The following is a 14,753-nucleotide window of genomic DNA, read 5'->3' as shown; positions in this document are numbered from 1 at the left end:
AGACTTTAAATGTAAAGCCAATGACCAGTGATGTCAACCAAACAACTAGTATAGCCTAGTAAAACCAGATAGAGATTTGGAAATTATTTGTTGAAACCTTCTCAACCCTAATATGAAAACAAAAACAATTCATTTGATACTTGCGGAATGCTCAGTTTTCACTTATAATTTCTACAATGCTTGTCTGTTTAATCATTCTTTAAATGTGTTTAATAACAATGATTTATTTATATTACAGGGGTAATGGATTCTACAATGCAAAGGTCTGATGACATGACTGTGTTGCAAATTTCAGGTCCAAAACTGATTGTTTTAGTGAGTAAGCTGACAGAGAAGTCTATAGAAGAAATAACAGCTGGCATCTGGCGTTGCGATTCTTGTGGGAAAGCAGAGGAATCATATCTGATGCTCGATCTTCACATAGACACAGGCTGTGAACAGCTTTCACCAATAGAGTGTGCTGTCTGTCCAGCAGTAATTAGCGATTATAGAGATTTTGTTGCTCACATTATGGAACACCAAATGGGAAAGTCAAGAAGATGTCCCATTTGCCTACGAGAAATAAAGGGTGATATGAAACGACATCTGTTTTTACAAGGTCATTTTTCACCTAACATCTCCGAAGTAGACTTACAGGAGTCGCTAGTTGCTTCACATAATCCTTCTACAAGTAGTTTGATAAATTCATTTGAATCGGAATCTGGAGCAATGGGGTTGAACAATCAGAAAACTGTTTTGAATAGTAGGTTATTTAGGAAAAAGCACAGAAAATATGAAAAAGATAAAAAAACACATAGAGAGAAAAAACCACATAAATGTGGTGTATGTAAGAAGAGCTTCTCTCTACTGGGCAATCTTAATGTACATCAAAGACTGCATGCAGGAGAGAGACCATATAGATGTGATATATGTCAGAAGAGGTTTGCCCATCTGAGCAACGTAAAAACACATCAACCACTGCATACTGGTGAAAGACCCTATTCATGCAATGTATGTCAGAAGAGGTTTTCCCATTCGAGCCATTTCAAAACACATCAAAGACTGCATACAGGTGAGAGACCATATTCATGCAATGTATGTCAGAAGAGGTTTTCCCGTCTGAACAATTTCAAAACACATCAAAGACTGCATACTGGTGAAAGACCATATACATGTGATGTATGTCATAAGAAGTTTTCCCAAATGGGTAATTTCAAAACTCATCAAAGACTGCATTTGGGTGTGAAACCGTTCAAATGTGATGTTTGTCAGAAATGTTTTTCTGAATCAGGCTCTTTGAAGAGGCACCAACGAGTGCACACCGGTGTGAAACCATTTAAATGTGACGTTTGTCAGAAGAGCTTTTCTCTACCTGGAAATTTAAAAACACACCAAAGACTGCATTCAGGTGTGACACCGTTTACATGTAATGTTTGTCAGAAGAGCTTTTCTGAATCAGGCTGTTTGAAGCGGCACCTAAGAGTGCATACAGGTGAAAGACCATATGCATGTGATATCTGTAAGAAGAGCTTTTCCCAATCAGGCTCTTTGAAGAATCACCAAAGAGTACATACAGGTGAGAAACCATATTATCGTGATATCTGTAAGAAGAACATTTCTGAATCAGGCTCTTTGAACAAGTAGCAAAGAGTGCATATTTAAGTTAAATTTGAATTATCACTGGAAATTGAAGTTTAAGTTTTCATTCAGTAACTCATGCATTTGCAAAACCACGTAAGTTTTGACCTATTAGTGTCGTTTGCAATGAAATTATTTTTGCAAGAATGGGCAATTTGAAAAGAAATGGAAGTGTGCAGGAGCGAAACTACAATTGTTAAGTTTCTGAAAAATGCAAAAATTGACTGAGGAAAACAAAGTTAAGTTGGGAAAGATGTCCACACTAAATTGATTTCACTAAAAGGGAATAAAATTTAAATGACTAAAGAAAGAAAAAACAAAGAACAAAAAAAAACAGACCTGTGTTAAAATTTCGATTGGTAGGATCGCTAGTACCTCTGGCTGATTAAGATAAGTGGTAGTAAAAATATATTTCTGTTTTGGAAACCTTTTTGAGTTGGAGTATACCTATCCCTTTTTCTCTGTTTATATTATTCTCTTTGTTTCCTCATTTGTAATACATTCTTATTGACTTCTCCCTGTTATACAAGAAAAAGAAATTGAATACCTAATTGTGTTGTCTTTTAGACAAGCACTTTCAAGATTTTGAAAATGAAAGCATAGGGACATTACTGTTACTACGGCTAACAAGTCACTACTGCACCAAGCAGCTTGAGGGAAAAATAGTCATGGTCGCTCTTCCTCCATCCTAATATATTCAAATCCTCCCTTCTGGCGTCCTCCCAAGAAGTTCCTAATCCCCTAAAATCTTTAGCTTACGACATCCTCCCACCTCAATCGGGGATTACCAATCGGGGAGTTAATTCTGGAGCCTAGCTATTGGACAGGACACTCCGACCATTTCTTAGATTTCCTAGATATTACTTTATTAATTTTGACTTTATGCATATCCCCAATACGAAGCAACTTTTCAAAAGACATTATTCTATTATTTCTCTCATAGGGCAGTCATATCATCACTTAGAATTGGTATTACCTTATTAATTTCGACTTTATGAATGCCTCAATACTAAGCAATACTTTTCAGAAGACATTATTCTATCAATTCCCTCATAGGACTGTCATATACTACTACTACTAACAACTCACCGCATTACCAAGACTGATACGCACACTACAACACAGCTACGCACGCTTCTCCTCCATCCCAATCTATTGAAAGCCTCCATTTTTACACCCTCGCGCGAAGTTCCTATTTTCTTTAAATCTTTCTTTATGACGTCCTCCCACCCCAGACGAGGACGACCTGCTTTCCATTTAGCCCTAGACGGTTGGTCCGAAAAGAACAATCTTCGGCAATCTGTCATCCTTCATCCGTACAACGTGCCCTAGCCACCTCAACCTTTCTTTCATTATAACCATTGAGAGCGGTATTGAACCATATTTTTCGTACAGCCTATTGTTTGAAATACGGTGAGTCAGCCTGGTACCCAGAAGAATCCCTAAGCATTTTCTCTAGAAAACATCTAGCAAATCTTCAGCCACTTTTTGGAGCGCCCATGCTTCAGAGCCAAATTTGACCACTGTCATCACTGTAGCTTCTAATATTCTAATCTTGGTTTTCATACTTTCTATCTATTCTTCCAAATTTTTTTTAACTTGGAAAAAACACTCTGAGCCATGGCCATTCTACTTTTAACATCTTCACTGCTCCCACCATCTTTACTAATAATACTACCAAGGTAAGTGGAGCTGCCCACCTGACCAATCTTTTTATTACCCAATGTCACCTTTTCATCTTCACTAATTCCTAGACTCAGTGACTTAGTCTTCTTTACATTAATTTTTAAACCTAGTCGTGCACTCTCAACTCACAATACCTTTAAAATTCAATTCACTTCGCTTAAACTGTCATCTAGGATCCTTATAAATCATCAGCATAATCTCAGTCTAGGAGACTTTTTCCTCTCCATTTGATTTCATGGTCTCCCATTGCCTTTCCTGTGCTCCTTAAGACAAACTCCATCAAAATAATCCGTATAAAGGGGATAGAACACAACTCCTGATTTAGTACAAAACCACCTGCTAACCTCATTTCCTACCATAACCGCAGCAGTGTTATTCTTGTACATAGCACTAATCACTTTAATGCATTTGTCTGGTATACCATACAAGGATAAAACCCTTGCTGAAGCTCTTCTATCAACAGAATCGAATGCTTGCTCATAATCTATAAAGAGGACCAAAGGTGTTTGACGACTCAGGCACTTCTCAATTATCAACCTAAGAGTGAAAATTTGGTCGACATATCCTGTACCTTTTCTAAAAACCACACTGTTGTTCTTTTAAAACTTTGTCTACGGCATCTCTCAGTCTAAAAAGTATCATATTACTAAGTAATTTGCTACCTATAGAGACCAGACTAATGCCTTGATAATTACCACACTCACTTTTATCACCTTTCTGATAAAGTGGCTTAAATTAAGGTTTTCCTAAAATCGTTTGGTACTTCCCTTTTCTAAAATCGTATTCATAATCTTCATTAACTTATTTCTAACCTCAGAGTCACCATATTTAAGAAACTCATTTACCACCCTTATCATCACCTGGGGCCTTATAATTTTTTAATCTTTTCACTACTGTCGCTAATTCTTCCTCACAAAACAAATCTTCCTTAATTTCCAAGGTAACACAAACTTTTTTTTTATTTTAATATATATCTTTTCCTGCAACTCTCTCGGTTTAGGAAATTCTCAAAATGTTCTGACCATATCTCTTTAATTTTTGCTTTGTCGCTAATTGTGGCCCCATTTCTATCTTTAACTGGGCTAAGTCCGGATTGACTCCCCCCTCTCAATTTATTAACATACCAGTACAATATTTTACTATTGTACCGTCTAGCAGCATCTTCCAGATCCTCGGCAATTTTTTCCACGGCCTCCACGTCACACCTCCTTAGTTCATATTTTAATGCTTTCTCCACTTTCTTAGCATTCCTTTTGTTTTAATATGATCGATCACTCAGATAATTCTTGTACAAGTCCTGTCTCCTTTCTTTTAAACATAAAGCTTTTTCACTAATATTCTTAGCTGCAGTCCTAGTATTCTTCCCTAAGACACCTTCAGCAACTTCACAAATTATTTTTCTAAAATTATTCCAACCATCTTCCACCTTATCAAATTTTAAACTCTCAAGTTTATCATTCAACTGTTCCTGGAAAGTTTCTCTCAAGTTCGCATCCTGGAGTCTACCAACATCATAACTTCCCGGGAGATAATTATCTTTCCGAAATTTTAGCTTTAAATTAACCCTTGATACTACTAGATGATGATCTTTATTTTTAACATCAATAACAGCACTCCTGTATAACCTAGTATCTTGTATTGATCCTGCCAGTCTTTGGTTTATTATAACATAATCAATGAGGTTTGCCGTCTTACCATCACGTGAATACCATGTTAACTTATTAGCCATTTTATGACCAAACACCGTATTGGTTATAACTAGATTGTTAAACTTACAAAAGTCTGTACCCATTACTGTTTTCTTTTCCTACACCAAATTTCCCTGGGCTAGGATACCATCTATCCCTATTTCTACCGACTTGAGCGTTAAAATTTTTTAGTAAAAACATCATATTTCTACCTTGAACCCTGTCTATTTGCTCCTGTAACTGTAAGTAAAATTCTTCTGAGTCACTAGTATCTCTGTCAATCGGTTCTATAGGGGCATATACTACTATAACTTATACCCTGAACTTCTTAGCCATAAAATGAGCAATTAGTATTCTATTATTAATATCTTCCCAGCCTAAACAAAATTTAGCACCTTCCTTATTCATCATATTCCCTACTCCCTGTCTATGTAGGCTATACCATTCTTCCTGCCTGAGTAAACGAATTCTATATCACCTAATTTCATGCTTCCTACCCCTGGGATATGAGTTTCTGAAACTCCTAGTAAGTCCAGTTCGGATCGTCTGAATGCGTCAGTCAAAATTTCGATACGATGGTCATTTTTTAACTTCGTAACATTCCAAGTTCCGATTTTTATGTTCTTTAAATCATTGAAATTATTTTAGCCTCAAGAAACGCAATGATCCTTGATACCAGTGCAGGACGGGGATCACACATCTTCTCAAGTCTACACCGAAATGCTTAAACCGGCTTAGAATCGAACAGCAAGATGTCTCTGGCACCTCTAGTTGAATGGAGGTTTTGTGCAATCCTGTGCCCATCTTGGTCACAACATGGTTTTCAGCACTTAGCGATGCTCTTCTATCAGCAAGAGTCATCCTGCACAAATCCTGCACAGACAATCTCAAACCTATTACCTCCGACTCTTTAGATTTTCATGCCTACAAATGTTATTGTACTACGTGGAGGCAGCCCATAGTAGATAAATTAGCTAGGAAGAGGTTTTTCAGTAGGAAAAGGCCCCTAAAAATAGACTAAGCCCAGAAGATTATCCATTAATCAGGATCTCATGCGAGTGCTGTGTCATTTACTAGCCTATAGTTTCACCGAGGGGCACCACTCTTCAAGCGGGAATAGAGTTGATCGAACGGTTCCCAGTCTTAAAGGTACCCCGAAAGGGTCGAGGTAGCACTTTGCAGAGGCCGCTGTTCATAGATCTGGATCTTAAGCCCTGCCGCAGTTGTCCTCCTATAGAGGATCCTCTCGTGATGGTGTTCTGCATCACCATACAATTTAACCCATTACTGGAAGAAGGTTTGTAACTCATGAGACTTGTGTACACACCAGTGGGCCCTATTGAGTGTACATTCGAGAGGTCTTCTTCCTCCTCCCCGTGTATTTATGACACAGGGTGAGGATGCCCTAGTTTCTATTATGGACCCCCAGGCACAAGGTCTCCCCATGGTCCGTGCCTCCTATGGAGGTACTGCAACAGAAAATTATGGAAAGCAGGCTGCCTAGAATGCATCATATTAAATACTTAACCTAATTATCTCTACAGATTAAATATTTAATCAAAATATACTGACATAGATACCATTATCTCACTCAGGCTTAGCTAATTATCTCCATTTGGACACATAAAACTGGGTTCAATACAGATCAAGATTAAAGTATGGTCACTATAACAAACTAAAAGCTAAGTACCTCAAAATCATCTAACATTGCTAAGGATAACAGATGCAATTTGACCTTATGCATCCTTGCTTCTCAAACCTAAAAGCTAAGTACCTCAAAATCTTCCAACATTGCTAAGGATAAGAGATGCAACTTTACCTTATGCATTCTTGCTTCTCAAAACTAAAAGCTAAGCACCTCAAACTCATCTAACATTGCTGAGGATAACAGATGCAATTTGACCTTATGCATCCTTACTTTTCAAAACTAAAAGCTAAATACCTCAAAATCTTCCAACAATGCGAAGGCTAAGAGGTGCAATATGACCTTATGCATTCTTGCTTCTCGAAACTAAAAGCTAAGCACCTCAAAATCATCCAATACTGCTAAGAATAACAGATGCAACATGACCTTGAGCATCCTTGCTTCTCAAAACTAAAAGCTAAGTACCTCAAAATCATCTAGCATTGCTAAGTATAAAAGATGTAATTTGACCTTATGCATCCTTGCTTCTCAAAATTAAAAGTTAAGTACCTCAAAATCATCTAGCATTGCTTAGTATAACAGATGCAATGGGACCTTATGTATCCTTGCTTCTTAAAACTAAAAGCTAAGTACCTCAAAAGACATTATACTATCATTTCCCTCACAGGGCTGTTATATTATCACTTATTATAGATATTACTTTATTAATTTCGAGTTTATGCTAACCCTAATACTAAGCAAAACTTTTCCAAAAATATTATTCTATCATTTCCCTCATAGGACTGTCTTATCATCAATTAGAATAGGTATTACGTTATTAATTTTGACTTTATGCATACCCCAATTCTAAGCAATTCTTTTCAAAAGATATTATTCTATCATATCCCTAATATGGCCTTCATATCATCACTTAGAATAGGTATTACTTTGTAAATTTTGACTTTATGCATACCCCAATTCTAAGCATTACTTTTAAAAATAAATTATTCTATCATTTCCCTTACAGAGCTGTCATATCATCACTTAGAATAGACATTACTTTATCAATTTTAACTTTATGCATACCCCAATACTAAGCAATACTTTTCAAAAGACATATTTCTATCATTTCCCTCATAGGGCTGTCATATCATTACTTAGAATAAACGTTATTTTATTAATTTCGACTTTATGCATAACCTTAATACTAAGCAATACTTTTCAAAAGACATTATTCTATCATTTCCCTCATAGGGCTGTCATATGATCGCTAGATTAGATTACATTAAGTTAAATGCTTTTAATTTTGATTCATTTAGGTTAGGTTACCATAGACGACCCAGGCACCTGCGGCCAACCTAAAACCATCACTTTTTTTCAAATAACTTCATTTACATTTAAAAATGAATAGATATTGACACCTGTCACTACCACATCTGCTGCCTTCTTTTCACCCTTAGTTATAGATGACAGCACACCAGTTCAAACACAATGGTATATTGAGAGAGACTTGCAAAAATAAAGGTTCATCTAGGATCACTTATCGTGGCGCTACGATAAGTGAACCTAAACGAATCTAACTTTTGCATGTCTCTCTCACTTTACCATTGTGTTTGAACTGGTTTGCTGTCATCTATAACTAAAGGTGAAAAGAGGGCAGCAGATTTGGTAGTGAAAAGGTGTCAACATCTATGCTTTTTTAAATTTAAATGAAGCTATTTGAAAAAAGCGGTGATTTTAGGTTGGCTTTAGGTACCCGGGTCGCCTATGGTAACCTAACCTAACTGAATCTAACTTAAAAGCAGTTAACTTAATGTAACCTAACCGAGTGATGATATGAAAGCCTTATGAGGGAAATTATTGAATAATGTCTTTTGAAAAGTATTCTTTAGTATTAAGAATATGCATAAAGTCAGAATTAATAAAGTAATATCTATTCTAAGTGATGATATGACAGCCCTAAGAGGGAAATGATAGAATTATTTCTTTTGAAAAGTATTGCTTAGTATTAGGGTATGCATAAAGTCGAAAATAATAATTAATATCTATTTTAATTGATGATATGACAGCCCTATGAGGGAAATGATAGAATAATGTCTTTTGAAAAGTATTGCTTAGTACTGGGGTATACAAAAAGTTAAAATCAATAAAGTAATATCTATTGTAATACAATTCAATCATTTATTACCTACAACTACAAGAGAACAAGTAGTAGAAGTGGAGTACAGAATAATAAAAAGAAAAAAAGATCACCAACAAAACACTAGCATTAACAAAACACTAGCAATTAATTTCTACTAAAAAAAAACTGAAAAAGATCATGTTCAGGACCAACTTAAAAATGTATCTACAGAAATCTTTTTGTGTGAGGTCTCCGAGCTTTTGAGTTACATCCGTAACATAGAAGTTTTTAACTAGATACCGATTTCTAGTCCATGGCGGCAGAGAAAGAAGAAATTTGTAAAATTTGAAGTATGTAACTTTAACCTTTTTCAAATCCTTTAGCTTAAGAACAAAATGAACAACCAAAAAATAGTGTACGGAATGATCAGAAAAAGTTGAGCTTAAGTGCCCAAGAGCTCTCCTGTTATATTTTCCACTGTTTGCTACAATTTTTGAATAACTGAACTGAATTTTTCTTACTGCATCAGCAACAGTCGGCTTACGGAACAGAGCTAGAGAATTAGAGACAGAAAGTACAGAAAATTCATTAAATACCAGAGAAGTAGAAGAAGACAGATTATAAGATAAGAATTCACACTTGTCATTATTCAGGGATAGACCAATATTTAGAGAAGACTGACAAACTAAATCACCTCCTTGCCTTACGCCTCGAAGCACTTTAATAGTTGTTTCTGGAGAAGATTTCAGGCGGAGGTAAGAATTAGAATACCAAAACCGTAGAAGGTAAATAATCGAAAAATTAACACCAGAAGAAGCCAAACAAAAGAAGAGCTGCTTATGAACAACAGAGTCAAAAGCTATTGAAAAATCAAGTGTACAGAGTCATACGTCTTTACCCTCAGAAGAATAGAAGAAAGGACACGATGAGCATGTTGGCACCCCACATCGGATCTGAAACCAAATTGATTCTCACCAAAGAAAGAAATATTTTGAGTTACAATAGGTAACAAAATATACTCTTAAGACCTTGCTAATATTGCAAGAAACAGTAATTGGACGGTAAGAAGAACAATCTGTTGGCGGTTTACCCCATTTTGTAAAATCGAAGTTACGCTCCCACACAAAAAGCTTTCGGGGACGACAGAATACGCCAAACACATTTGAAACAAAAGTGCAAGATGTGGCATAAGTTCAGCCCATTGGGGAGTTAGATGCTTTTTAGAGATACCATCAGCATCAATGGATGTCGACTTAAGATGTTTCAAAGCATTCATAACTTCACAACGCGATATAGGCAGAGCAGAGTGCTGACTTAGAAATCTAAGAACTATTTTAACAAGCGCTTCGTCAAACTTTCTGTGAACAGAATAATTCAAAATGGAGAATATGTTCGAATAATGTGCATGACAAGAACTTGGTGGAATAGCATGACTACTCACATAAGAATCGTCTGTTTTACTTGAATTAATTACTCTCCTCCATTCTTTAGGTGAAGATGGAAAATAAAGCCCACGGTATCGGACAAATTTTAGATTCTAATTTAGTTTTCTGTTTAATAAGAAAAACATTACCAGACCTAGGCGGAGCCCAATCTGTTTAAACTTTTAGCCAAAATTTAGCTTGATTTTTACAGGCCTTAAGGTTAAGGCCAAGTGACCAAAGAGGCTTTTAAGTATTCTTTTGGATTCACTTTATTGGGAACAAAAATTTTTCAGCTTCTTTCATAGCGGAGAGGATAGAATAATAATGTTGGTCTGTTTCATATTTAGTATAAATAAAATTCTGGCTACACTGCAGAAGCTGATACATAGCTTAAGTCGCACTTAGAAGTGAAGCCAATGTTGTAAGATAAACAGAAAAATTCATATTTTTCCAGTCAGGCTCAAAACCATTTATCGTATAGCATGACTCTTGGATATATTCGCAGAACAAACGGAAGGCTTCGATAAACAAAAAGACAGCGGAAGGGAATCAAGGTCTTGCTCGTCAAAATGAACCGTAACTGGCGAGCAGACAAGAGCTACAGGAAAAATAACGTGATCAATGTCTAATTTACTCCCTGAGTGGGGAATATACGTATAATCATGGGACTTCCGAACAATTTTATAAGCCGAGAGAGATTCAAGAAGCTGATCAGTCCTTACAGTATCAGAAACAAGATCAGCATTGAAATCACCAGCAATAACAAAATGCAACCCATGATCCAATATCTTTTGAATTAAAGTTTTAAGACCATTACAGTGTAATTGTGTGACCTAGGTCTCTCTAATATAATTTCTGATATAATAGAGTGATATAGCTCTTTCTATAACCGCTATCTGGAATGGCCCGCTTCCTATCAGTTTTAATGGTCCAGCAAAGATTTCTTTGTTGTTCACAGTGAAAGTGTCAACATTAGGCCATTTAAAAGTTAATTTACCATTTTAATCCACTTAAATTTTAGTTTTGACTACCCTTTGTCTAGAAAGGGTAGTCAGAATTCTTGGAATGTGCATGCCCTACCTAAGATTATTTGAAGTTTGTGACACCGAGGAGCTTAACATGTCTCATTAGCATTTTGGGTGGGATAGGATCTAAGAAAACAGAAGTAGTTTCAAGAATTTTAAGAAGTTTATTGTCATTATATTTGACTTAGTGGAATTTACTTTCATATGTAAGTTCTTCACTTTATCCAAAACATGAGTAGGATTTTGATGGGGTCATTTTTTATAGTTCTATGACATACTTCAAGGATCATCAGGTAATTTACATATTAACAGCTTTGAGGGAATCTTACTAATTTCATTAATCAATGCTACATATAAGAGTGGTCCTAACAAAGTTCCTTGAGGAATTCTATGCTAATTAGGGTGGGGTTCAGAGAGAATATTTTGTATTTTACAGCTTGGGATTTTGAAAGAATTAGGGTTTTGTGATCAACCAAGTCAAATGCTTAAAAATATGAACATAGTAAGAGGCCAAGCTGCAGTTCCTCAGATGATGGAAAAATCTAGCCTCTAAAAAATCAGTCAAATCTGTAAAACTACGATTTAAAAAAAAAACTATTTTTTTATTTTTTTTTTCATTTGAAACATTATTTCAGGTAATAATCATCGAAATATGTCGTATTTGAGGAACTACCCAGAAATTTGACAACTATGTTTTCGGTAGAGGACCCTTGAATTTCGACACCAATTGTTTTTCAACTGTTTTACATGTCCACTGAAGTTTCGACAGAGTCACCTAAATTTTGACACGGCCTGTTGCTGTCTGTCAAAAATTTCGACAAGGTTACTACAAGATATTCTCAAAAGAAATGGATCTCATACTAGAAGCCAATATCTACATTTTAATTCAGTTGAAGAAACATTTTTTTCACTGATTTGTGACAAAAGAAAATATTGCTAGCTACAGTAAAGTGGTAGATAGATGGCCTAGGGTTTAAATTTCTTAAAAATATATTTAGAAAACACGTTTGCCTAGTAGGTTATTGGTGAAATTTTTTTCTAGATTTGTAGGAGAGACAAATTTTTGCTTTGTTAAATTCAGAAGTTTATATTTATCGAGTTTCCAACTTTCTAGTAAAACTACAACAACTTCTCCTTATTCCCAATGCACACACACAATGCACATCTCCTTATACCCAATGCACGCACACAATGCACATCTCCTTATACCCAATGCACACACACATTGCACATCTCTTTATACCCAATGCACACAACAGTCGATTATACCTCCTAGTGTACTTTTTGTTCATTCGAAATGTCAGCTGTACATCAAAAAGTTGATGTTATTTATTTATTGCTTATTTGTATTTTTATATATATTTGTTACCGTGAATGTCTGACATATGGCTAATGTTGACATTCACCGATGAATGTTCGAAATTCTTTTTTCTCTGCTTGGATTCAATTATCTTTGCGAGTCAGCTTTTTTAGTCTTATGCAAGCTATGATGGTTTAACTTAGGTTGGGTTATGTTAGTGGCTAGGTTAAATTTTTTTATAAATATCAGAAATGGGTTAAAAACGTAATTCAACCTAACTAAACCTAACCTGTCACCATCAAACTTTGCATTAATCTGAAAAAGCTGACTGGCAACACTGACTAATTCCAAGGAGAAAAAAAAAAGGTATTTCGGACATTCACCGGTGAATGTTGACATTCGAGGTAACATACTAATTATATTATTATTTTTTCTGTATAACTGATCTGTTTAATCTTTTATTTATTTATTATTCATTTATTATTTACTTATTTATTAATAACTTAAATTACATCAAAAAGACTTTAAATGTAAAGCCAATGACCAGTGATGTCAACCAAACAACTAGTATAGCCTAGTAAAACCAGATAGAGATTTGGAAATTATTTGTTGAAACCTTCTCAACCCTAATATGAAAAAAAAAACAATTCATTTGATACTTGCGGAATGCTCAGTTTTCACTTATAATTTCAACAATGCTTGTCTGTTTAATCATTCTTTAAATGTGTTTAATAACAATGATTTATTTATATTACAGGAGTAATGGATTCTACAATGCAAAGGTCTGATGACATGACTGTGTTGCAAATTTCAGGTCCAAAACTGATTGTTTTAGTGAGTAAGCTGACAGAGAAGTCTATAGAAGAAATAACAGCTGGCATCTGGCGTTGCGATTCTTGTGGGAAAGCAGAGGAATCATATCTGATGCTCGATCTTCACATAGACACAGGCTGTAAGCAGCTTTCACCAATAGAGTGTGCTGTCTGTCCAGCAGTAATTAGCGATTATAGAGATTTTGTCACATTATATGTGAGCAACATGCTCACATTATATGTGAGCAACAACCACATAAATGTGGTGTATGTAAGAAGAGCTTCTCACTACTGGGCAATCTTAATGTACATCAAAGACTGCATGCAGGAGAGAGACCATATAGATGCGATATATGTCAGAAGAGGTTTGCCCGTCTGAGCAATTTCAAAACACATCAACCACTGCATACAGGTGAAAGACCCTATTCATGCAATGTATGTCAGAAGAGGTTTTCACATTCGAGCCATTTCAAAACTCATCAAAGACTGCATACAGGTGAGAGACCATATTCATGCAATATATGTCAGAAGAGGTTTTCCCGTCTGAACAATTTCAAAACTCATCAAAGGCTGCATTTGGGTGTGAAACCGTTCAAATGTGATGTTTGTCAGAAATGTTTTTCTGAATCAGGCTCTTTGAAGAGGCACCAACGAGTGCACACCGGTGTGAAACCATTTAAATGTGACGTTTGTCAGAAGAGCTTTTCTCTACCTGGAAATTTAAAAACACACTAAAGACTGCATTCAGGTGTGACACCGTTTACATGTAATGTTTGTCAGAAGAGCTTTTCTGTATCAGGCAATTTGAAGCAGCACCAAAGAGTGCATACAGGTGAAAGACCATATGCATGTGATATCTGTAAGAAGAGCTTTTCCCAATCAGGCTCTTTGAAAAATCACCAAAGAGTACATACAGGTGAGAGACCATATTAACGTGATATCTGTAAGAAGAACATTTCTGAATCAGGCTCTTTGAACAAGTAGCAAAGAGTGCATATTAAAGTCAAATTTGAATTATCACTGGAAAGTGAAGTTTAAGTTTTCATTCAGTAACTCATGCATTTGCAAAACCATGCAAGTTTTGACCTATTAGTGTCGTTTGCAATGAAATTATTTTTGCAAGAATGGGCAATTTGAACAGAAATGGAAGTGTGCAGGAGCGAAACTACAATTGTTAAGTTTCTGAAAAATGCAAAAATTGACTGAGGAAAACAAAGTTAAGTTGGGAAAGATGTCCAAACTAAATTGATTTCACTAAAAGGGGATAAAATTTAAATGACTAAAGAAAGAAAAAACAAAGAACAAAAAAAAACAGACCTGTGTTAAAATTTCGATTGTTAGGATCGCTAGTACCTCTGGCTGATTAAGATAAGTGGTAGTAAAAATATATTTCTGTTTTGGAAATCTTTTTGAGTTGGAGTATACCTATCCCTTTTTCTTTGTTTATATTATTCT

General features: G+C 35.5%; 1 protein-coding gene across 1 annotated transcript in view; it reads left to right on the top strand.

Moving 5' to 3' along the window:
- The window catches only part of LOC148947412 (uncharacterized), a 57,019-nt gene extending 43,342 nt beyond the window's left edge, over nt 1–13,677 (top strand). Inside the window, exons 2-3 of the mRNA XM_089095875.1 lie at nt 239–1,555; nt 13,244–13,677. Coding sequence (XP_088952001.1) covers nt 244–1,555; nt 13,244–13,677 — 1,746 coding nt within the window. The 5' untranslated portion in view covers nt 239–243. The remainder of the gene's footprint in view (nt 1–238; nt 1,556–13,243) is intronic.
- The last annotated feature ends 1,076 nt before the right edge of the window (nt 13,678–14,753 follow it).

This window comes from Artemia sp. Qi Xiang Cuo, chromosome 10, assembly GCF_049724085.1.
Source record: "Artemia sp. Qi Xiang Cuo chromosome 10, ASM4972408v1, whole genome shotgun sequence".
NCBI lineage: Eukaryota > Metazoa > Arthropoda > Branchiopoda > Anostraca > Artemiidae > Artemia > Artemia sp. Qi Xiang Cuo.
The sequence above is the reverse complement of the archived record's forward strand: the minus strand, read 5'-3'. Positions and strand labels throughout refer to the sequence as shown.